The sequence below is a fragment of the Schistocerca americana genome, chromosome 8 (genome assembly GCF_021461395.2).
Source record: "Schistocerca americana isolate TAMUIC-IGC-003095 chromosome 8, iqSchAmer2.1, whole genome shotgun sequence".
In the NCBI taxonomy this organism is placed as follows: domain Eukaryota; kingdom Metazoa; phylum Arthropoda; class Insecta; order Orthoptera; family Acrididae; genus Schistocerca; species Schistocerca americana.
The window spans coordinates 515,051,906-515,076,163 of record NC_060126.1 but is presented as its reverse complement, the minus strand read 5'-3'; the positions used below and the strand labels follow the sequence as shown (position 1 = coordinate 515,076,163).

At 38.4% G+C, this 24,258-nt stretch overlaps 3 protein-coding genes across 4 annotated transcripts in view; 1 reads left to right on the top strand and 2 right to left on the bottom strand.

Annotated features, from left to right (window-relative positions):
• The window catches only part of LOC124625805 (serine/arginine-rich splicing factor 1A), an 83,691-nt gene extending 82,289 nt beyond the window's left edge, over nt 1-1,402 (bottom strand). Inside the window, exon 1 of the mRNA XM_047149268.1 lies at nt 1,105-1,402. Coding sequence (XP_047005224.1) covers nt 1,105-1,271 — 167 coding nt within the window. The 5' untranslated portion in view covers nt 1,272-1,402. The remainder of the gene's footprint in view (nt 1-1,104) is intronic.
• An 81-nt stretch (nt 1,403-1,483) lies between these two features.
• Nucleotides 1,484-6,970, top strand: LOC124625806 (dynein light chain 1, cytoplasmic). Of its 2 annotated transcripts, none has more exons than XM_047149271.1 (3): nt 1,484-1,640; nt 2,760-2,877; nt 5,777-6,970. In XM_047149271.1, exons 2-3 carry the CDS (start codon nt 2,770-2,772, stop codon nt 5,936-5,938), a joined length of 270 nt encoding a protein of 89 aa, XP_047005227.1. In that variant the 5' UTR covers nt 1,484-1,640; nt 2,760-2,769; the 3' UTR covers nt 5,939-6,970. The 2 variants fall into 2 exon arrangements, with proteins under 2 accessions (XP_047005227.1, XP_047005226.1); XM_047149270.1 differs by lacking the exon at nt 1,484-1,640 and adding an exon at nt 2,194-2,372.
• Nucleotides 6,971-6,984: 14 nt separating this feature from the next.
• LOC124625804 (2-methoxy-6-polyprenyl-1,4-benzoquinol methylase, mitochondrial) overlaps nt 6,985-24,258 on the bottom strand; it is a 167,836-nt gene continuing 150,562 nt past the window's right edge. Inside the window, exons 4-5 of the mRNA XM_047149267.1 lie at nt 7,346-7,457; nt 6,985-7,134 (exon numbers count right to left, since the gene is read on the bottom strand). Coding sequence (XP_047005223.1) covers nt 7,033-7,134; nt 7,346-7,457 — 214 coding nt within the window. The 3' untranslated portion in view covers nt 6,985-7,032. The remainder of the gene's footprint in view (nt 7,135-7,345; nt 7,458-24,258) is intronic.

Below are 24,258 nucleotides of genomic sequence, written 5' to 3'. Positions count from 1 at the left end.
GTCAAGAGAACTTGCAAATTCTTATTTTGAAAGAAATAATCCGCACTAGCTGTAGAATACTTTTATTAATAGTCGCGACCTCTTTCAAGTCAGCATGAGACGCACCCTCAGCTCATAAAGATTCTTATTAATAGATCATCGCCGAAAAGAATCACCTAAGGATGATTTCTCTACTGTCATGAAACCGGTCGTGACTTTTATTAAAAGTCTTCTACAGAAAATGCAGATTATTTCTTTGAAAATGTGGAAGTTTGGCTACGGCTGACCACAATTTAAAATGACATGAAAATTCTTATTACTTAAAACGTATCATACAGAAGTCGAATACATTTTCCCCTGTGAAACTCATGATTAACTGACATGCAGTGTATGATTTGGGATGAAATCGCCCTACTGTTTAAGAATTAATGAACGAAAGAATGAGTAAATTAACTTTATGAAACTACTGCCTAGTTATTTCAAGCCTTCTCACGTCAAGGAATTGGTACATGTGATGCACAAAGCACTACTAATTCTTTTGCAATTTATCATTGCAGGTAAAATATGAAGGAAATCTCATTCTTTCACAACTTTGCAATTTCGCGACAGTATATACTAAGCTAACTGCACATGGTCAGTGATGTTGGACCACCTTTGAAATCTCGGCTGCGGCGACAGACTGATCTGTAGTGCAGCCAGGCGTCTAAGTCAGTTTGCTAGATTCTAGTCCGGCTACAAGTTGGCAAAAGCTGGCCACATTGGCTAGAGTGCCAAATAAAGGATGTGGTCGTAAGTCTGACCCGTAGCTTATTCTACTATTTACCGTCGCCCCATATTTAAACGTATTTTTTCGTCATAAAACCTAAAGCTACAAGATAGATTCGGAATACGTATATCAGATAATGGTTAAGTCTTCTATAGGTATCTGTAACACTAAACCATTTATTTCTTCGAACCCAACCGCTAAAAACCCAAAAACTTCCCTTCCACATTGCAGTTTGAAAAGGAACTCCTAACCGGCAACCATTCACAGAATTACATAATATATTATGAGAAAAATAAATACGCACCACCATACATACAATTGTAGCACATAGGTCAAAACAATTCCATTATTTACATTACCTAGGATCTTCGAATTCCACAAACGCGAACGGCGGTCCTCTTCTATTCTTCAAGTCCACGAAAGTTACCTTCCCGAATTTATAAAACAAATCCTGAATATCTTTAGTACGGATGTCCGGTGGAAGATTACCCACATAAATTCGACATTCATTTCTACCGTAAGACATATCAGATTTCTCTGTATCTCCCTCCACTGTGAATATTAATAACACAATCTAAAATCCACGCGACCAAAACACTAAAATGGCGTTAAATGGCGGCCAAGTTCTCCGGCGCCAAATTGATTGTTACAACGGCTTGTTGCCAACTGTTGCAAAATGAAAATACGTTCATTTAGTCCAACGATCACTAGGCGAAAGATCGATAAAGAAAAGACTGTTGACGTTGTGTCAAACGCAACGAAGTTCCCGCGAATACAAGTTCGCTTGTTAGCCCAGTCAAAATTTGAGAATATTGTAAGAACCAACCCTAAATCGAAATTCGCTTACTGAATACGTCACCGTACGGCTGATATATAACCGAGCTCTAGTGCAACTGTGAGTAATCTTCTCATTTACCCATAAAGTTTAGTAGTACTAGTATGTGTACTTGTTTTATGGTTTTCGCTTATTACAGCAATTCCTGTATCTGTTCTTTACTCAAGAATGTGTTGCTTGTTTCTAAATGTTTGCAAAATTTGACTTCCGTTTACTGATTGTGATCTACTTGACGGAAATACCTTTTTTATGATTCTAGAAACAGCCCATGAGCAGTACCGTAAAAGCAACATTTTCTGACTCCATTAAATTGAACATAAATTGGTACAGTAATGAAATTCTAATAGAGTAAAATTTAGTGCACGTTCGGTTCCAATAGAATATGGCATGGAAAAGCATTAGTGCATCAGTAATTTTGAAGTTAGTCATATCTTTGCCATCATTTTCCGTTTTGTTTGTTAAAAATTTAACCATGTCGTCATCGAATATTGATTTGCGTGGTTCCAAAACACTATCGGTGTCGACGCAAGAATGCATGTAAGTGAGAAAGCAAGAGACAGACGACGAAGAGCGCAGATTCGCAATGCATGCTGGTCTGATAGAAGACCCTGGTAGAAGACTCTAAGCTTCAGCCAATAGGGTTGCAGGAATTCAGTTTTCAATGAAGAGGATTTGCCCGCAATTGTAGGGAAGTCAATGTTGCTTAGTCTTTAAGGTATTTTGAAGGGGGAGCGTAGTTACCATTATAAATTAAAATTTGCGTCTTGTGTATTGAGGACAGGATAATTTAAGGTAAGACAATTTTCTCTATTATATTTAAAATATTGGATTGTATCGTCGGTTTGTAACCGGCAGACTAGCGTCATCATTGTCATCTCCCCTATTGTTTGTTTTAGTTTCAGCACCCTAATACAGAGCTAAATTTTCACGTTCTGTCGTTATATTATATTGCTCTACTTAGGAAACCAGGTTTAGACACTGCATCCGTAAAATGAAAGTAGATGTCTTAGTCACTTTTGACAGGTGTGAGTTTTAAATTGTAGTATGAATAAGGTTAACTTGTTGCTTCCTGCATGTGTTACTTACGACAAATAAATTGTGCATGAACTCGCATTAATGGTATGTTGTCTGCATTAATGGTGTGTTGTCTGTATTTTAATTTTCCTGTTTTAATTGTAGGCCCAGAACGATGTCTGACCGAAAAGCAGTGATAAAAAATGCTGATATGTCTGAGGAGATGCAGCAGGATGCAGTAGATTGTGCAACACAAGCATTAGAAAAATATAACATTGAAAAGGTAAGTTGTTTGAAGCGTTTGGTTTTTACTTCTGACCTCATTCAGTTAAGCGCTCATGTATGAGGTAATTTTAAAAATCACGAAGTTTATGCCAAAGGTATATAAAGAGTAAAGCAGAACTGTGTTTACGAACCCATGTTAATGTGTCCCCACGTAATTAATTTGTTGATTTGGTTATCGTCTCGGAGAAAAAATCAGCAAACCACTTGGACAATGCCTGTGAAACACCTGGTGATAACTTTACACATATATGTTCATAGTCCAAAATTTGAAAGTAGCATCCCTTTTTAGAAACAACTATCTTTAATTTGTGGGATGAGGAATGGCAAAATCATAAAGAGATTGGCCAATCCCTTTTCAAAGAACTAGTATTTTTTGTTAGAGAAATAGTGGAAACCAAAATGTGTATAGACCAGTTGGGGGGTGTGTGTTGTCATTGTCCGATAAGGAGTAAAGTATCTGACCACTGCACCACCATACTTGCATATTGATGCAAGGATTTAATAAGTTTTTGGATTTGTTGGTGGAAGCTGTTAATCGTGTTCATGTATATTCTGTAAAACTTAACATTTTACATTTGATGTAATAACATAAAATTTGCTTTTAGTTCTGAAATTCCATCAATGAAATTTTGAATGTTACCTGAATGCGTAGTGAGGGCATAAACTATTCTTCCAAAGCAATAATTTTATGTAAAGTTGGTAATGTTGCATTTGACCCAGCATATTTCAGAGTTTACTAAGGAATTGCTGAGCAAGGTGGGGTGGTGCATTGGTGGAGTGATTGAATTTACATTCAATTTCTATTCCAGTAAAGGTTCCTTTTATCTAAAGTTTCACCAGGCCACTTATTGCAAATACCATGCAAGATCTTTTAAAAACAGCCAATATCCTTCTCATCTTGAAGATGTGCCCAATCTTCAATGAACTTGGTGGCAGTAAGTTAGACCCTAAAGTACATCCTTCTTAGGTGATGCAAAATATATGTACATGTAAAGCACCCAAATTCTTGCAACAGTTTTTCTATTATGTAATAAAAAGTAGAGCATTTATGTTGCCACTTAATATATATGGAACCCATATTTTCACTTTGACAGATTGCCACAAGTTAAAATTATCTGAATCAGTTAAAAAACAGAATTTGCATATTGCCATGATGAAATGTAGTATATGTGAAGCAGATATTGGAACAGCAAGTATAGATTCAGTCACCAAAGCATTATTTTGTTTGGAGATAAGGGAACACCACACACACACACACACACACACACACACACACACACACACACACACACACACACACACACACACCTTGAAATCTTGTAGCATAGCCCAAGATAGAGATTAGGTTGGATTGTGACAATTTGGTTGTGAATTAGCAAAGTCAACAAATTCAACTCTTACTCTCATAAAGCATATATTCTGTGTATATTTGTTGGTTATATTTGTTTTCATTGTATTAGGAAAAATACTACACCATTCTGAAAGGATCCCTGGGAATGAATGAATGAATAAATAAATGCACTAACAGATTGCATTCATATAAAATAATCTTGCGAATGTATGTATGTTGCAGAATTTGCTTTGATTACAATAAAGTTGCTTACAATTGTACAATATCATGAACATGTGAATGCGTAGTATTATAACCAAAATATTTTGTGACTATCCATGTTCTGTTGTGAATAGTGATGGAAAAGTTGGGTGTTGTGCCAGAAATATAGTGTTTATTTTGCATTAAATGGAGAGTATGTTTTCAAATTTTAATTTATTTATTTATTAAGTAAATAGAGAGTCAATAACAGGCTCAAAATTGTCGTAGGTAACAGTTCATTTTGTTACTTGAGCTCCACCCACCACCAACACCCCATACCTCAGGTTAACTTTCAAATTTGGTGTGCCATGTTGATCATCATAAGAAAGTCAATGACCATCCCTCCCAGTCTCAGTATCTGAGCTAGTTTTACAAAGTTTCCTCCATCTTAGGCTCAACTTCATGGTAGCCAATTGTCATTGGCAAAAATTGTGATGAGATGGATATGAGTTAGTACACTACCAAATGTGTTGTTCATGGCTGGCACTGTTCTGTATGAACTTTGTGCTCAGTGCTTATAGTTCTCAGAGATTATGTTGCTGGCTTAAGTGTTTGTGAGTTACTAAGAGTTTAGCAACAGCATCTGGGTGCCATTAAACAGTTGTAATGTACAAGGAACCATTCCTACTTTACATGTTTTGAAACAATGTAAAGCCCGGGATGGAATTACAGTAATTTTGGGAAAAGGATAAATTGCTACTTACCTCGGAAAGGAGATGTTGAACTGTAGGTAGGTACAATGAAAAAAAAAAAAATTTCGGTATGTGTTAGTAGACTAGGGTCAGTAACAAAGCAGTGGGCAGTAGAGCATTAGATTTCAGATTATCCCCTCTGAGTACACGTGAAGTAGCCTTGCAGATATCTGAACATTTTGTTCAGCAGTCGGATAGTAAATGTACTGTGCAGATAAACAAGCCGTGTAGCAAATTGTATGTTGTTTGGTAACAAGTATGGTGTTGAAGCTGACAGTCAAAATCAGCACTTGACAGTAGTGCCATGTGTGACAAGCTGAACAGTTTGATTGCTTATGGTGTGGCGCTCCCCTTACAATCATTGATTTTCCTTATTTCAGAATAGAAGGAAGTTCTTAGATATTTACTCTCCTTTTTGTCCAGAGTACAGCAGAAAAGTCTGTATGTAGTCACTTGGCTCTGGTTCAGACAACAGAAAGTTCAATGAAACAATTCTGGATTATATTTTGATTTCTAGTTTTGTTTGTTTGTGTGTGCATGCGTGTGCGCGTGTGTGTGATCGGCTGCGAATAAGTCATATACTAATTTTCTTTCTTTACTTTTTGTGTGTCCAGGACATAGCAGCTTATATTAAGAAAGAATTTGATAAGAAGTACAACCCAACGTGGCACTGCATTGTGGGCCGCAACTTTGGAAGTTATGTGACCCACGAGACACGACACTTTATCTACTTTTATTTAGGACAGGTAGCGATACTGCTGTTCAAGAGCGGGTAATTGGCAGCAGTCCGTCCTATATTTGCAAACCACATTTCCACTGGGAGAAATGCATTCATACTGTTCAAAAATTTGTAACTATTCATACTTTGCTACCTGTACGTAGAATTGTTGGTTTTGTTATATTCCATGACTTGTTTCCAAGGCAAGAATTTGTATTGAATTACATTGACAGTATTACTATTGGATTTAAAGGAAAACAAAAAAATAATTCTAAAATGTCAAAATTATTACAGTATTGGTGTTTTGCTCACTTTCTTATATAAATTTGTGACACTGCAGTTTGAGATGGGGGTTGACTACACAATAGAAGAAAATAAATGTTTTGTTTTTTGAATGCTTTGTTTCCATGAGAGTTCAAACTAAAGCTGTGCAAGATGGTTGCAGCTTTGTTCCATGATTGTGTTCATTATTAATTCTTAAGTGATATCCTTTTGAAGTATACATTCATATTTTTTGTTTTGTTTCATAGTTTACATATTCGTCCCAGTATTGTACTGTTTCTTCTTATGACTTTCCTACATAGTCATGTAAGAAGTTGAATGATCTGTGTATATGTTATAGAGTTCCATTAGCCATACTTTCCTTTTTATTTGGCAGCTCTGATGCAATTGTTTATTTAGATTACCTAAGAGGCATGTGCAGCTGTTCTTATAATCATTTCTGATGTAGCCAGTTGCTAAAAAAATTATTAAATGACTAATATATCATTAAAAATGATTTGTTCTGGCAATGCTTGTGCATTTCTTATAGAAAAGGTGTACTATTTGGAAAGCTGATCAATTTTTATTGGAAGTTTGTTGAGAGTGCTTGTAAATTCACCGCACAACATAAGTCATTTAATAGCACTCATTTGTTTCCACAGTAAAATACATGATACTGAGTGGAACTGTATTCTTTACTCTGGTTGAGTGTTTAGGTTAAAAGTTTGGTGCTCTCTAAAGTGACTCCTAAATTGTGGAGTAATGGCCACATCTATAATGTGTATTATAAAAGATATAGATGCAAATTACATTAAATTACTTATCACAAGTTTCAAAAAGTCATTTTCAAACAACCTTTTATACCTTTATTACTTTCTTTTAATTACACATTTAGGTTTTGAATCCAGAATGTATTGCAACCACCCCGAAAGTCAAATTCTCGTATGTAACACAAGAGAAGCCAGTGTTTTCAATAATGGTCTTGAACGCATCCTGTGCAGAAGACAGAAAAAAATATATAAGATACGCAATAAAACAGACGTGTACATCTTAAATTTAAGTCTTCACAAATTTCCACATCTGGTTCAAAGACTTTTGAAAACTACTGACACAAATGATAAAAAGTACACAATACACTTGTACACACAACACACTATATGTATATTGTGTAATTGGTATTGTTTTGCATTTCTGTTGAGCTTACCTGAGAGGGGAACTGCCGGATGCTTTCAACAAGGTATTGATATGGTTTCCATTGGCCAGCTATGAGTTGCCCCATTACTGGTATTACTTGGAAAGAGTACTGGTCATATGCCCTGAAAGAGAAAATTTAATATCATTGATTTTTCAGGTGCACATCCTCACAGTATTTGTAAACAGGAATCTACATTAAACCTGTCTTTGATAAAGTGATTCCAATGCTTGACAGGAAATGTTAATGCGCACTGTGAGTTTTAAGTATGAGCCATCAACCTATGACGTGAAAACTTGTAAGCATGTGTGTGCTACAAGCTGAAATAACACTTGAGCAGAATCATGAAGTCTGTGTTTTGTAGGTGTCTGTTACTGACAATTAACCACATAAGCATCAGTTGCACTTGTCATAAGCATCACTGAAGACAATCTAGATATCACCACTGATAATTGTGAATGCAAAGAAAGTAAGATTCAGACAACACGCAAATGGACATCTTTGGTGAAGGAAAGGGGGAAAAAAGGGCAGGTGTTACTAACAGGGTGAAAAGAAATTTTTATGGAAATAATAATATATGTTACAAAACAAAATCCTCACTAGCCTTGTTTAATCACACAGTAGTTTGTACAGAATTCAGGATTGATTGAGCTCTCTCTGTACTCGTTCATTGTGTCTGTGCACTTGGCATGGTCCACGCAACTGTTACACTTCGTGTCTTGCTTTTTCTGTTCAGTTGGTTCCCACTGCTAAACAATAAAATACACATTAAGTGGTCTTCCTAATTTCTCATGGAACTTCCATTGGAAGAATCAGTCCCTCTATTTTATTTGGTTTTCTTAAAGCGTCATTTTACTTTGAGTATGTGTTGTTAGGTACTGTCAATTGAAAAGTAGCATGTCAATCAGCAAGACTGCTCTTTTTAGGCCAGCGTATGGTGTTTCGTTCATATAAATAATACATCTGGTCTTGCCTATGTATCCCGCATGTAAAAATTGGTTGCTGATGTGGATTCGTCACCATCTAACTAATCTCTAATTTATCCCATTTTCTGATCATACATTTGCTAACATCAAGCAGTATGTTTATAATTCAGTTTTACATATAGTTTCCATGGTGGTGTTCCTCCTTGTTAACCCTATTGTACCAGTGTAGTGTGTTTTCAGATTGAAAAAGGTTTTACGTGATGCAAAGCTACTGTAATACTCTTTAAAAGAAAAAAACCAATGCACAACGAAAGGGTTATTCGAATGTGCTGGAAATCTTTAGATGTGACGTACATGTAGACACACACATTATAATTTCAGATTGGCTGATTTATTCAAGAGAAAGAACTGTTTGAGGTGGGTCCCATCACTGAAGACAGTTATAGTCCAGTCAATGAGATTCCAGGCCGTGATCGGCTGCAAAAATGCTGCCAGAAGTGTGTGGTGGGATCCAAACCTGACTGCCATGCACCATATGGCCTGACAGCCAGGAGTGATGGTCTGGGAGCCATCTCATTTCATAACATGACCGCTTTGGCTGTCATCTGCGCACCCTTCCAGCACAGCAGTACATAGACTATACGCCTAGTTTTGTTGCCATCATGGTGCAAGCCATCAAGAGTTTCTGTGCCTTGTCTTCGTACTTGCCAAGCCCTTCCTTTGCCAGCAAGGTCACCACATCTCATCCTAATTGAGAACATTTCAGGCATTATGAGAAGGGCCCTCCATCCAGCTCACGATTTTAATGATCTAACACACCAATTGGACAAAATTTGACAAGATGTCTCTCAGGAGGACATCTAACGACATTAATCAACACCAACCTGAATAACTGCTTGCATTTGGGCCAGAGATGGACCAACGCATTATTGACTTGCTCCATTTGTGAAGCTCCTTTCTCTTGAATAAGAGGTCCAAATTTTCTGAAATTGTAACATTTGTTTGTCCGTAAATGTACGTCACATCTACTGATTTCCGTCCCATTCTAACAGTTCCTTCATGGCGGGTCTTTCTCCTCCCCTTCCCCCCTCTGAGTGTAATTGATCACACGAGGGATGGCCAACATGCATCTTCTCCTTCAACAAATATAAAACAACCGTTTCAGCATAAGATTTATTGTGAAGCAGACCCGTGTGCATAATACACTTATTTTTAAAGCCATCTGTGTTATTCAGCAAGTACATTTTAGTGCCTTTTGCTTGGTATAATAGTCTACAGGACAATCTTCCTCTCCTGAGTATCATTGATTCATCTAAAGATAAGCCTCTTCGTGGGTAAAGATGCCCTCAGTTGCTAAATATTCTTTGCACAATAATACTGTGCGAAAGTATGAGGCCAAGATTAGCACAATATTATTGTGCAATGTCTAGCCAGGATGTATCAGTTGGAACTCTTACCTTCGCAGTGAACAAGCCTGCACTGAACTTGCATGTATTGGCATTCCAGTCGCTGCATTACAAAGAGGAAGCAGCAATGGGGGCAGCTTGGTGGCATTCTACTCATGGCCATACTAACATGTTAAGAGAACTTGCTGCAGTACCAGGTGACTATCGATATTTTTTATGGGTGCACAATAAATGTTTCAACAGATTGGTGACCTTCATACACTAGTCGGATTTCACTTTCCACAATGCTGAAATATCTTTATAACTGAAAAAGGTATATTATTGTAGAGAATAGATAGGTAGTGCTGTTAGGAGTTTCAGTACTAAATAATTAAAGCTCCTGGTGCGAACAAATAAGCAGTTGCAGTGTTATTTCCTTGCATTTAAACACTTTGTCATTGCTTTATCAGTTGTTCACATGTCTGCAGATCACGAAATCATGGGAGGAACTGCTGTTGACATGGGAGGAACTGCTGTTGATAGCCACTATCACCCTTACACAATACAGTACATTGGACAAGTGTGATCTTCTTTACTGCAATGACAGCCATGTGGCCACAGAAGGCAGCTCTGCTGTGCCGCTGGTGGCCGAGGAGCAGTCAATGTGTGAAAGCTCTGCTGTAGTCTGATATATTGCACAAACCTTCAATACTTCTCTCAGGTGGTCATTATCATTGCACAATACAGTGGGCCCCTTAATGCACATCACATTTTGTTGTTAAAATAATTTAGTTTGTCATGTTTTGTATAATCAATCGTCTGCTTTTGTGGGTAATGGCTGTAGATTTTTAGCAAAAAAATCATATGTAATATGATGATTATATCTGTCTGTGCTCATACTCGTTACTGTTCCACTATTTTGGCACAGAGGAGGAGCTTCTTTCCAGTAATTGAACAGATTTCACATTATCCATTTGTAATGAAATCCCCAAAAAGACAAATATTTTATCTATACTAATATATTTTCATCTACAAATTGTAGGCCCATTCTTGTATGAACACTCAGAAATATATTCACAACATTGTTATTCGTTTCATCAGCTATACAATGGAGTATATCATAGGTAAGTAGTAGACTAAAGAAATCCATTGGCATATTTGCTAATAAGATGAATAAGTAAACATTTTCATTTTGCAAGGGATAATACTACATATCCTGTGGTTCATCATGCTACTAAGTGTCACCTGAGCTTGTAATTTCTGCCAGTAAGGGTTCTTAATCCTCAACAATTTCATCACTATCATTGTCTGTATCTTCCAGCTATGCACCATCATCATGAAACATGTTTGAAAGCTCTGCTCCCATACTACTATGAATGACAAGTTTCTGCATTCTCAAGAGTCCAGCTGTTCACCTCGGAATCTTTATTAGCCAACCCAAAGTCACTTTTCTAATACAAACATTAACTGACTGGCAGTAGGTCCTGGTGTCAGTTGATTAGCAGCCATTTCGAACAATGAATGTCACACATGACTTAGCACAAGAAAACTGTGCCCAGAGACTTTGTTGTTTCTACAAACACGTCTTCACATCTGAGGTGCACTCACTCTTAAGAATTTGCTGCACTGGCTTGTTAATTATGATAAACTTTTAAGTGGTGACAGCATTAGGTTGAAGGCTCGTGTTGACACGAGAGTTAGCAGCAGCAGCAAACATATCACTTGACAGACCTTTAAGTGTTTTATAATAAACAAAAACACATTCTATCTTTTCAGGGATCTGCCTGATGTACTATTGTAGTTCATTAGTTAACACATTCACGTCATTGCCCATGACCCTCCAGGCAAGAGTTCCATATGTGTTTGTACCAAACAAATTAAGTGTACCTTCAACTCATGAATGTGATTACCCATGCAGCCAATACAACAAATTGTAAATGGGGCAGGTGCTGAGGCATAAACATAACAAATGTTCATTTAAAGGCAAAATGGGCTATTTTGTTTAGGAAATGCAGTTTTCTTCACATGGCTTACAGCATAAAATAAGCTGCTGTTACAGCAGCTCTGAGGTTATTGTATAAACCTTAACAGTGGATGCTGCAGGACTGTTTGATCTGTTATTTGTTAAAGTTGTCAAATTTAATGCAGAAACCAGAATAAATTAAAACTGATGAGTGGTACTGAATGATGGTGAAGACATGGAGGTTATTTAAAGGTATGGTAAAGTTTATATAACAATAACCAAGGTAAATATTCACACTTTGCAGTAATATGCCACTCCGCCACATCTTATATATTTGTTGTTGGTTTCATACAAATTTTCTTTCGAAGTTACAAATTGCTGTAGTAAGCAATGGATAATTGGTGCCTTTGCACAATGGTCCTTAGAGTAGGGGTTATGTTTTTAATCCTGCACCGGAGCAATGTATAAATAGAAGACTGAGTCTTTTTGGTACTGTATATTTTGTATATTAACACTGTCGCTGACGCTTATAAGCGTCACAACGAGCCAGTGCGGCTGACGCTTATAAGCGTCCGCGCTCACGGTCGGATTACTCAGTCTAGTTGCAGCGTCTAAGCTAGCATAAAAGCGTGTACACCTTTGTGTGGTCAGTTATCGAACTTATATTGTTCATAATGGAGACTAATGTACAGACACCTGGACCTTCCAATGTGAAAAGGAGCAGGAAAAGTGTTAAATTGACAGAGGAACAGTTACTTAGTGTACTAGACAGTGATTTTCAGTGTAGTGAGGACGAGGCACAGCATGCAGATTATCATTTAGAGGCTGCAGAGTGATGATAGCGTGGAAGCACAGTTTTCGAATCTGTTTCATGACAGTACCTGCCGTTTCAGAGTGTTACTGGCACGCACTCGCACGTTGCCAGGCCGCACTGGAGAGTTGCGCGCCTGCACTGATGCCACAGTGAAAGTGTTAGTGTGCTGTGTTTACTGGCAGTCATTTCCCAGAATTAAGTGGACAATGGTTGACTTACTGCAAGTTACAAATTAAGCCAGCATAAATTACATAGACACTACTTGATCTAATAATAACACATACCAAAGTTGCAGACTCCACAGTGATGATAATTAGAACAAATATGAAACAAAAAACTGAAGATGGGTGTAACAAGATTCAAATCAGAGAACCAGCATGATTCACTGCCTCTGAAAGTGACAAAGAAATGATTGAATATCGTGACAAGTTTGAATGACAGTAAGGCTAAACACATACTGGGATGCAATGCTGCATAGTACAGCACGATAGGTGTGTCAGTAAATGGGAAGTGAGGCGAGGCAGGACAGGAGGTGTACACAACTGGCTGTCGTAGTCCCCTTATGAGACTCAGAACCTGCTGGTAGGGGTTGTACTGTTTCCATACCAGTCAACAAACGGTAAAACACACTTTGAAACAGCTAAATCTTAAATTATTTTAATAACAAAAAAGTTTTTAAATGCATTTATTGCAACAGTGGGTGCGAATTATAGATTTACTACAATCAATGTAAGCTTAATTTAGTGACACGTTTGTTAAATACAAATTTGAGGAGTGGAGCAACTGAATTACCCATATCTGATCAAAGAAATTGTCGTGGGGGAATGAAGCATTTCCGAGAGAAAATTTAATATGATGTTCCCCATAACCACTACTTTCTTAAGAGTGTTGTCACGAAGTAATCACTTAAAAATTGTTGAGAGCAAAAGAAGTCAAGTGTGCTTCTGGGTAATAGGGCCATCACTCTGGAAACCTGTTTAAAGTAAAATACTCTGCAGACAATGTGCTACAAACTGCCTTTTTACTCCACAGTTACCTGTAATGACTGGAAGACTGATTTGACACTGAAGAACTGCAAGACGTGCCTAGAATCCAATTTTGCAACACATGAAACATAGAGCTAACATATATTCCTTCACAGTAAAGAAACAGCTTCAATATCCTTGTTGTGGCTGGCTACAAGCATCAAGGAAGTCCATTACTGTGTTAATTTTATTTATCACTAGTTGCAAGTAGTAAAGAAAAACAATTGCTACAAACAAAACATATTTGGATTACATACCATTAGAGTTCCTTTAGCTCAGATTTGCCATATTGAGTCTTGGTGTCTTCGCATAATCGTATTGATTCCTTTCATACACAATATTATGTTAACACAGTAGTTCTATCAGTTTTTTCTGGCTCTGTAGCGACTAGCAGGGGAGCACATTGCCTGTGCCGTGTAGGAGGCAGGAAGCCACCACAGCTGTGAACCCCCTTGCAGGCAGCAAGCCGGCCGGCTCAGTCTGTGGCTCACTATTTGGGTGCAGTTGGTTGTATGAAATGTCAGAAAGTTAGCTGTAGCAGTGAAGTAAAGAACTTAGAAAGTTTCAAAAATTGATATTATTTGCCTTCTTGCTTCCCACTACAGTGCTGTTAAGTCTAATTACTATCAAACAATATTGTACATTTTTTAAATATTTTCTCTTCACAGTCGAACCAATCTTGTGACACAGATCACATTCTGGAGATGGCAGGACGGAAGTCGTATGCAGGTGGGTAACCAAACAGTCATGCCTGGTAGTCGAATATGGCTACTGTTTCCCTTTTCAATCCATTAGGTACTACTGAGTAATCCAAGGGGATTTCTAGTGTTTTCCCTCATATGAAATTTTATTTAACAGTGAATTTCACTGCAAAATACGACATTAGTTTTTTTCAAACTGTTTAATTTTTGTGTCTTTTTTTCGGCTACAAAACTGCTTTCTCATTATCGTCTAAGCCACAGTAAGATGGCATCCACTGAAATGCAATTTCTTGTTATGTTATAGTGATTTGATTTGAATGTTACTACTTACAAGGGAACCTCCCCATCGCACCCCCCTCAGATTTAGTTATAAGTTGGCACAGTGGATAGGCCTTGAAAAACTGAACACAGATCAATCGAGAAAACAGGAAGAAGTTGTGTGGAACTATGAAAAAATAAGCAAAATATACAAACTGAGTAGTCCATGTGAAAGATAGGCATCATCTAGGAGAGTTCGAGTTCAGGAGTGCCGTGGTCCCGTGGTTAGCGTGAGCAACTGCGGAGCGAGAGGTTCTTGGTTCAAATCTTCCCTAGAGTGAAAAGTTTACTTTCTTTATTTTTGCAAAGTTATGATCTGTCCGTTCGTTCATTAACGTCTCTGTTCAGTGTTCTGTGTTTTGCGGCCGGACCGCAAAACCGTGCGATTAGTAGCCAAAAGGACGTGCCTGTCCAATGGAAACCGAAAACATTTGATTGTAAGGTCATAGGTCAACCGATTCCTCCACAGGAAAACACGTCCGATATATTCTATACAACACTGGTGACAGCATGTGCGTCACATGACAGGAATATGTTGTCGACCCACCTAACTTGTACACTTGGTGAATGGGTAAAAAGATTCTTCTACCTTCCCCAATTTAGGTTTTCTTGTGGATGTGATAATCACTCCCAAAAAAGTGTGAAAACATAAGAGTTTGTCACATAAACTGCAACAAATGAATGCAACAGTTTCACAGTCGCACAATTTTGTCTGTGCTCTGTCAAAAGATGTTTTTAACATTTTCAAATCTTTCCGTGTGTAGACCGTCAAATCCTGCATATGTCCAAGCAAATCTGAACATGTCCTGGAATTTTGGAGAGCGAAGTTGATTATATGTGAGTGCCCGAACTTTGATAATTGTCTGAAAATAAAAAATTAAAATTTTCTCCCGAGGGAAGGCTTGAACCAAGGACCTATCGTTCCGCAGCTGCACACGCTAACCACGGGACCACGGCGCTCATGCGTTTACACTCACCTGTATGTTGCCTATCTTACACATGGACTACTCAGTTTGTATATTTTGCTTATTTTTTCATAGTTCCACACACTTCTTCCTGTTTTCTCGATTGATCTGTGTTCATTTTTTCAAGGCCTATCCACTGTACCAACTTATAAATAATTCTGAGGGGGGTGCGATGAGGAGGTTCCCTTGTTAGACATGTCCTATATTACATGTACATTTACTGTACACAATGTAATCTTACAGTATCAAATAAAATTCAATTCAGTTCAATTCTCGGTCTTCTTTAACTTGATTGATTTTTGGATCTTGTGTATTGGTAACTCTGACATTGCTGCTCTGGTATCACAAACTATGACTACTTTGTGAAATGAGTGGCTTAGGCATCTTCAAAATTGAATAGTGTGGTCCCAAAGTTTCAAACATCAGTGTGGAACATAAGGGGCTTGTACACGCTCTTTTCTAGAGTAAGTAAAATAATATTCATATAGAAATTTGCTGGAGTACAAAGAGTTACTTGACTGAAGCTTAATGAGATACTTCCGGGCTAATGTAAAAGTTGTGATATTTCACAGCTATCTAAGTTTCCTTTAAATTTGCAATTTGAAGCATAAAAAATGCAATATCAAGATTTCATTTCGCTTCAAGTCTTCACAAGAAATAGGTAGAATTTTAATAAATGTCTTTCTTGACACACAACTGCTGGAGTAGGACATATTCACACTCAACAAATAGCAAATTTCTCTACGATGTAATATGCAAGTTGGAATTAATGATTATTATCATTCACATGTTTATAACAATGTATAGACCAGTAAAAAAGAGGGTTGCAGGTAACACCCAGATATACCACATTTGTGCAGTAAAAGTGAAGAGAGAGCAAGTGCATCGGTAACATTAGTGTGTCCTCGTTCGACCTGTGAGGGGCCCCAAGTTCGATTCCCAGTCAGGTTGGAGATTCTCTCTCCTGGAGTACTGGGTGTACTGTCATCTTCATTATCATTTCATTCCCACTGACACTCGAGTTGCCAAAGTGGTGTCAACTAAATAAATCGCACCAGGCGACAGATCCACCCGATGGGAGGTCCAAGCGACACGCACATTTTATTTTTATCTGAAATGAGCCTTTTAATCATACGTGAACAGATTCACAATAATAGGCATAAAATTTCACTTGATCAATGATTAAAATATCAATGTAGTTAGAAAATGATTCCACACAAAGTCATCAATGTATTGGCACTATAAGAGTTAGTCGTATCATGGCTTCCTCTTGAAACACGATTGCATGTGTAATACATACTAACAGGAAATGCTCAGTCACCTGTAAGCCAGCTGTCAGCATGTTGTGGGTGCCTCCTTGTGCACTGCTATCATTTCTCCCATTAAGGCTGGTCAAAACTGTTGCAAACAACAGTTCATTTCATTAGTGTTCCACTTCATACCTCCCTTTGACAATATGTTACTCTACAAGTTCTTTTCCATGTAATATGAAGTGCAAGAACTAGTGTGATTAGAGTTACTTTTTACACTAGACACTATGTCTTCCAGAACTCTCAGCATCATGTGTTAATTTCCCATCATTGCCAGTATGCCACGGCAAAACATCAGTTCAGTTGCAGTGAGCAACTATTGCTGATTTACTAAGAAGTAATTTAAATTATGTGATTGATGTTGAAATAAAGTATGGAAAGAATCTGGTATATGCCTGTTTCTGAAATTTATGCTTCTCTTTTTTCACTGCCTTTGAAACAGTGGGCTTTGTCAGAAGTGGCAGACGAAAAAGCTGCACCAGCTTGTTAATGAGTAATCTGCAGTGTGATTCTGTGATACAATAACTTTCAACTTAAATCTAATTTCACAATTGTGTCTTTTACTGGAATCAAGATAGAAATGTGGGTTGGTTTTTAATTTGCACATAGTACTACAAATCCTGTATTTTCAAAAGAACAAGGGTGTATCTTTTACATGTATACATATACAACTCATCGAAGTTTTCATTTGCTTTTCAGAATGTTCAGTGTTCCTTTCAGAATGTTCAGTGTGCCTTCCATTAGGCACAGACAAACATACAGACGACAATCAGAGTTACCCTATACTTTCACGAGCATACCTGGAGTGACACTGCTGTAGTTCTCCCAAAGTAGGTATGTTGATGGAGGATTTATAAGATTAGCTGTTCTTGGAAGCCAGTGGTGGAACACAAGATCCGTACACCCCTTATACTCTAGGAGGTGCAGTGTTGTACTCTCAGCAAAACACACTGTACAGTTGTAACTGAATTGCACCTATTGAAACCCTGAATGTAAAAGGTTTTTTTAAAAGTTGCTGCATTAGTGTCACTCAGCTTGACATGTATTTGGTAATGTATGAGTGAGCAAGTTGCACTCTGAAGACCCCCTTCGGTAACCTTACAAATGGCATCAAGATAAATTTAGTCACAGTGTGCAAGTTAAAATTTACCCCATATTTGTACCTTCATTCATGTCGAAGATATAATCTTTTATAATTCCATGAATCTTTCTGAACTACTCAGCCAAGTGGTGTCATGAACGCTGGGCATCACATGGGAATAGCATTCATAACATCCGAAAATATAAACTTGGAGGGAAAAAAATCATGAACTGACAACATGAAAATTTTCAAAGTATTTTTGGTAGACAGCACTATATTCTTAGTTTCATAAATAATTTCTTTTACTGTGTCTTGTTCTGAGAATTTCCTGAATCATATGTCATTCAATGTCAACCTGGTATAAGTATGTAATAACAGCAAATGCATTCAGGTTTCATCTGTACAACTTCATCTTTCCAGAATATGAGCATTGTAATTAATTTACACTTATACTTTTACTGGAGCTTTATTTGTATCTGATTCATTTCAAAGAGATAATGACATCTAAGCGTATGAGCTCCCTCACACTTTTAGTAGATTGAAATGTAGATCCAGTTTAGTAAAATGCAATTCCAACACTCTCAGCTTTACAGAACTGGTAATTACAATTGTCGGCAAGTGATCTGCGTATGATACCACAAGAGTCAGCATTCAGTGAGTAACACACACACTCTCCCAGGTTAATAGCTAGTTCAGATTTATATTTCCTTGTGCACATTATCATGTTTCGTGAAACTATGACTGTACATGCAATAGAAAAATATAAGTAGTTAATTTATAATCCTTAAATCAATGAAAAATTGCCACGGGCAGTCCTAGGATTTCTACGCTGCAAACATTAACACAGCACAGTACAAGAATATTGCATAATGGTCACATAAATATTCATTTGTATACAATGAGCGTACAGCTTTCAGCCACTCCCTACAACAGGAGATAATAAATGGAAAAATAGATCAAGTCAAAAACTATGCACTGATGTCGACAATTTGAAGAGGATCAATGCTACTCCATATTGTGTACTCAATGCCACTGACATTATGATCTTTCACTAGCGAGAAGTTGGCATTAACAGTGATAAACACACAGGGGATCAACATGGTGACAATTCGGTTAAGAGGCTGTCAGCGATGCATTCTTCCAGTAAGATTGCTATGGGAGTTACTGCATCGAAGCTGGGCATAATTCCCTGTTGTTTCGAAACAGAAGTGCACTCCAAATGGTGTTCACATGGTTGTACTTATTCCTGTTCAAAAGTAGCGACACAGGAGTTTGTTGGTGTCTGATACTTACAGTGGTTGTCGGTGCGAGTCTAAAGCTGCTTTTTGTTGTATTTTTTAATGTCCACCATATAATGCATGCCATACATTTTGTCAGAGAGTGCACACCAGTTGGACTGTAGCGGAATGTTGTTCCTTCACTTGTTTCCTGCTTTCACTTTTCTACACCTCGTCCTCAGTTTTCTTTGTCCCTTTTCTGTTTCCCTTTGACATGCCCCTGCCTTTTCTTCCTCCTTTCATCTTCTCAACTGCTTCTGACATCACTTTTATATCTTCTGCTTCTTCATTGTCTAGCATATGTTGTAATAGGCCCATTGTTTTATCAGTACTGCCATAAGAAGATCTCATCCAATTATTGTTACAGTACTTTTTGCAGCTTTCACATTCACCCCCATAACATCTGCTACTTCGTATAGGCATCACGTGATGTCCAAGTCACTGTTGCTCCACAAACTTGTAAAAGCACTGTAAAAGATTTAGCAGATACAGAGGCACGGGTACATCATTCTGTGCTGCTTCAGCTTTGTGTCAGACAGAGTTCATCAGCTTTTATTTTTTTTTTTTTTTTTTAGTAGCTGGTGAGAGGTGATGTATGAAACCCACATTAACCCATGACCAGATGTTTCTAATGGCCAAGAGGTAGGGCAGTTGCAACAGTCAGGGCAGCTTGGGCAACATCCAATACCATATTGTGTTACTTACTGGAGGATAATGTCATGGAGTAATTGTGGGACAACCATGTGATCAGTCAGTGGTTTTTTGTATAGTAGTGTCTTTTTCTTTAATCGAATGAAACTAGTGTCTGCAGCCACGCCAGCTACATGTTTCTCACTCACTCTCCGTGTTCGAGTAATAGATTAAATTTTCTCGTTTTGAGGGTGCTGACAGGCTATCTGTTGTAATTGCTAAAAACCATTCATCAGCAAGTAAGCATTAAATATTTCTTTTCTGTTGTAAAACATGTTCATTTTTACCTGAACCACACACCGAGATGTCAAGTGGATGACAATCAGAACATTATAAAAGGTTTGTCATCACTAACATATTTAAAAACATAAAGCATCTTGTCCTGACAGTACCCACGAAACAAGCAACAAGAAAGGTATCAAACTAATAAACTTCGCTGAGACAAGGAGAAAGACCATTAGAAGCACATACTTTCCCCGAAAAATAGTATATAAACTTATTTGGATATCCCCAGATGGAAGTACAATGAATCAGATCGACCATGTTCTTGTTTACCGAGGACACCAAGTGCGATCCTTCCGCAGGGCAGATATGAATTCCGATCGTTTCTTGGTGGTAGTCAAACTACGCCTGAAACTGTCTACCAAGTGGCGAAGAAATCCTGAAAAGATGGCCCACTTTGACAAGGGTAAGTTAGAAGATGTAGAAGTGAGACAATGCTATCAAGATAAAATAACAGAAAACCTCACAATATCGGAGAACCCTACCAATGTGGAAGACACATGGTTGGTGTTGAGGAATGCAGTGTGCAAGAGGAGGACTTGCTTGCCATCCAAAACAAAGAAGTAAACCTTGGTTCAATGAAGAATGTCGACAATCTGTTGGGATGAGATCAGTGAAGAGGATGCAGTGGTTAGAAAAACTCTCAGAAGAAGCAAGGGTAGCCTACTGTGAAGACCAATGACCGTAGCAGTCTGGTCCCTTTAATCCCACAAACCAACCTACTGTGAAGTGAGATGTAACACGGACAAACTCCTGAGAATGGAGAAACAGGAACACCATAAAAGACTGTTGAAAGCAGTATAAGAAACAAAGTCATCACACTCGTTTTTCCAGGCCTCAAGATTTGCCAGAGGTGTCTACCGACAACTTACATTGACTCTAATGAATGAGACCACCAGAAGAGCAGGCAAACCTATTTAAAAGCCATTTCGAGAAGCTATTGAATCAGGACATTCCACTGTCTGTAACAACTCAGATGAGAGCCCATTTTGATAGAGTAGAAGTCCCTGAACCATCAGAGGAAGAAATCTGTGTTGTCCTAAAACTAATCAAGAACAACAAGGCCCCAGGAGGTAGTGGCATCACAGCTGAGATGCTTCGCTTGGGAGAACAATTACTGATGGATGCACTGAAACGACTACTACCCACCATCTGGACAGCAGAAATAATCCCTGAAGAATGTAAAAGAGCAATTATATGTCCTATCTTCAAGAAGGGTGATGCTACCCAAGTATCCAACTACCAAGGAATTTCACTTCTTGAAATTAGATACAGTCTTTACAACTCTGTTGCTAAAACGAATGAAACCACTGGCTGAAGGAATCATAGGCACATATCAAAGTGGGTTCGTCCCTAGACGGTCTACCATTGACCACATATTTACTTTGAGGCAGCTCATAGAAAAATTCTATGAGTTCAATTGGGAACTGCACCTCATCTTCATCAAGCTTATGACAGCACTAGTTGTGTCACATTCTGGGAAACGTCAGAGGAACTTGGCATCCCATCGAAATACATCCGTCTAATTGCAGCTTGCTACTCCAAGTCAACTTCTAAAGTACAGTCTGGCGACCACCTTTCACTATCCATAATGTATTGACCCAAGGTGAGCCATTGGCGCTAATGTTATTCAACTTGACCTTGGAAAAAGTAAACCGTGGCACTTGCCAAACCAGAGAAATGGAGATGGTGGGAGCAGACACAATTCTGGCATTTGCTGACGATGTTGTGATCCTTGGCGACACTCTAGGGTAAATGTGTGCTGATACTTCCTGATTCCTCCCAAATGCAAAGGAAATTGGGCTGGAGGTGAATGAGGGCAAAACTAAATATCTTGGAGTATCACGTCATCGAGTTCTCCCTCCTTCCATTGTTGTAGACGGGCATACCTTTGAACGACTGGAAGTGTTCAAGTACTTGGGCTCAATATTAACCAACAAAAGTGAAGTGACGAAATAAGTAGATTAACCCATAACAAATGCTGATCGCTTGTTCTTTAGTCTGAACAATATATTAAATCTCGTCTGATATCTTAGAAGAACAAAGTCCATCTGTACACGACCCTGGTGAGGCAAGTACTTTTTATATGGTTGTGAAACTTAAGCGACACGAGCAACAACAGAAGATTCAGTACGTGCATTTGAAAGAATGGTACTTCGGAAGATCTATGGACCTGTCTACAATAACATGGAAGATAAATGGCAAAGAAGACCTGCCACACACTGGACGAATATTGGGGCACAAGCAACTACAATGGTTTGGCCACATCTCACGAGCGGACGGCTCCCTTCCTGAGAGAGTCCTCCACTCTCAAACCACTGGAAAATGCCCAAGAACGCGATGGAAGGATCCTTCAAGAGGTGGAACCGTTGGGTGTGGAGGATGATACTAGAGACAGTCATTCCTTTTATTGGGGTTATTGTGTTTGTAATGTTTGTTTTTCCTGTTGTTGTTCTGCTGTAGGCCTCTAAGGCCCGTTAATGCAATAAATGATGATGATGATAGCATCTTGTGCAGAAGGCCATGTCCCATATACATAGTGCTCACAGATGTTTGATACATCAGAAAAACACGGTACATAATAGCACATCTGTTTACATCTGCTGGACATATTCTAAACATTTACACTGTTCAGAAAATTTGGAAACTTGTGGTAAGTACTATGGGACCAAACCGCTGAGGTCATTGGTCCCTAAGCTCACACACTACTTAGTCTAACTTAAACTAACGCACACTAAGTACGACACACACATCCATGCCCAACGGAGGACTCGAACCTCTGACGGGAGGAGCCGCGCGGATCGTGACAAGACGCCCCAGACCATGCGGATACCCCGCGCGGTCACTGTTCAGAATCTGTGGAGAATATGTAAACAGACGTGCAATTATGTACCGTGTTTGTCATGGTGTAACAAGCATCTGTGAGCACTACGTATACGGACACAAGCCTTTCACACAAGGTGCTTTATGTTTTTCAGTATTTTAGCGATGACAAACCTTTTATAATATGCTGATTTTCATCCATTTGACATCTAGACGGGAGGTCAGTGGAAAATTTTCATTGACGCCATTCCGATGTCAAACCTTTTACAATGTGTTGATTTTCATCCACTTGACATCTAGACGTGGGAGGTTCAATGGGAAACGAACGCGTTTTACGAAAAAAGCTTTTTAAGACCTGAAGATGGCAGCAATGTCTATCGAAACTGGTTATCTCAAATAAAGAAATATTTGAAACTTCCTGGTAGATTCAAACTGTGTGCCAGACCGAAACTCGAACTCGGGACCTTTGCCTTTCGCGGCAAGTGTTCTACCATCCGAGCTACCCAAACACGACTCACGACCCGTCCTCACAGCTTCAATTCTGCCAGTACCTCGTCTCCTACCTTCCACAAGCTTCACAGAAACTCTTATGCGAACCTTGCAGAACTAGCACACCTGGAAGTACGGATATTGCGGAGACATGGCTTAGCCACAGCCTTTAGGATGTTTCCAGCTGCAGAGTGTGTGCTGATATGAAACTTTCTGGCAGATTAAAACTGAAATATTTTATGCACTCTTGGTTGTGTCAGTTGTACGAATGTTTTGACTGAGTGTACAGATACAAGCATCTCTCTTATGTACTTGTTCAGTCTTTCCGATCTAGCATTAAATATCAGTATATGGTCGTTTTTAAAAGTCTCATAACTGGTACTACCTTCTAAGGATGTTTAAATAAATCAACCATTACTTTTTAATTTAAATTTATTGAAGGTATGTCTCTCTACCTCCACTGGTTTACACCCATAGATAAATTCTCTTTCAGTGAATGGTGCTATGAACAAAAAGCATGTATGATACAAATTTTTAATTGTTTGATGATTTAATAACTCGCTTTTTAAGCATGTTTCTGCTACTCTTAGGATTAGTTTTTGGCGATAAACTTTTATCATCATTTGTTAATATTATGTGGATGGTTAACCAGCCCAGCATTCGCCTAGGCGAATGTGGAGAAACTGTCTCAAACCCTCACTGAAACTGGCTGGTATAACAGAAAGACTATAATTAATAACTCTGCGATTAAGCAAAATTACAACGGGCTGTATCGACAGTTTTCATTCGGTTGCTTCCACACAGAGATAGGGGCGAACGAATAACCCAACCTGTAACAACTTCCTCCGAAAGATTCAATTGTTCAACAACCGACTA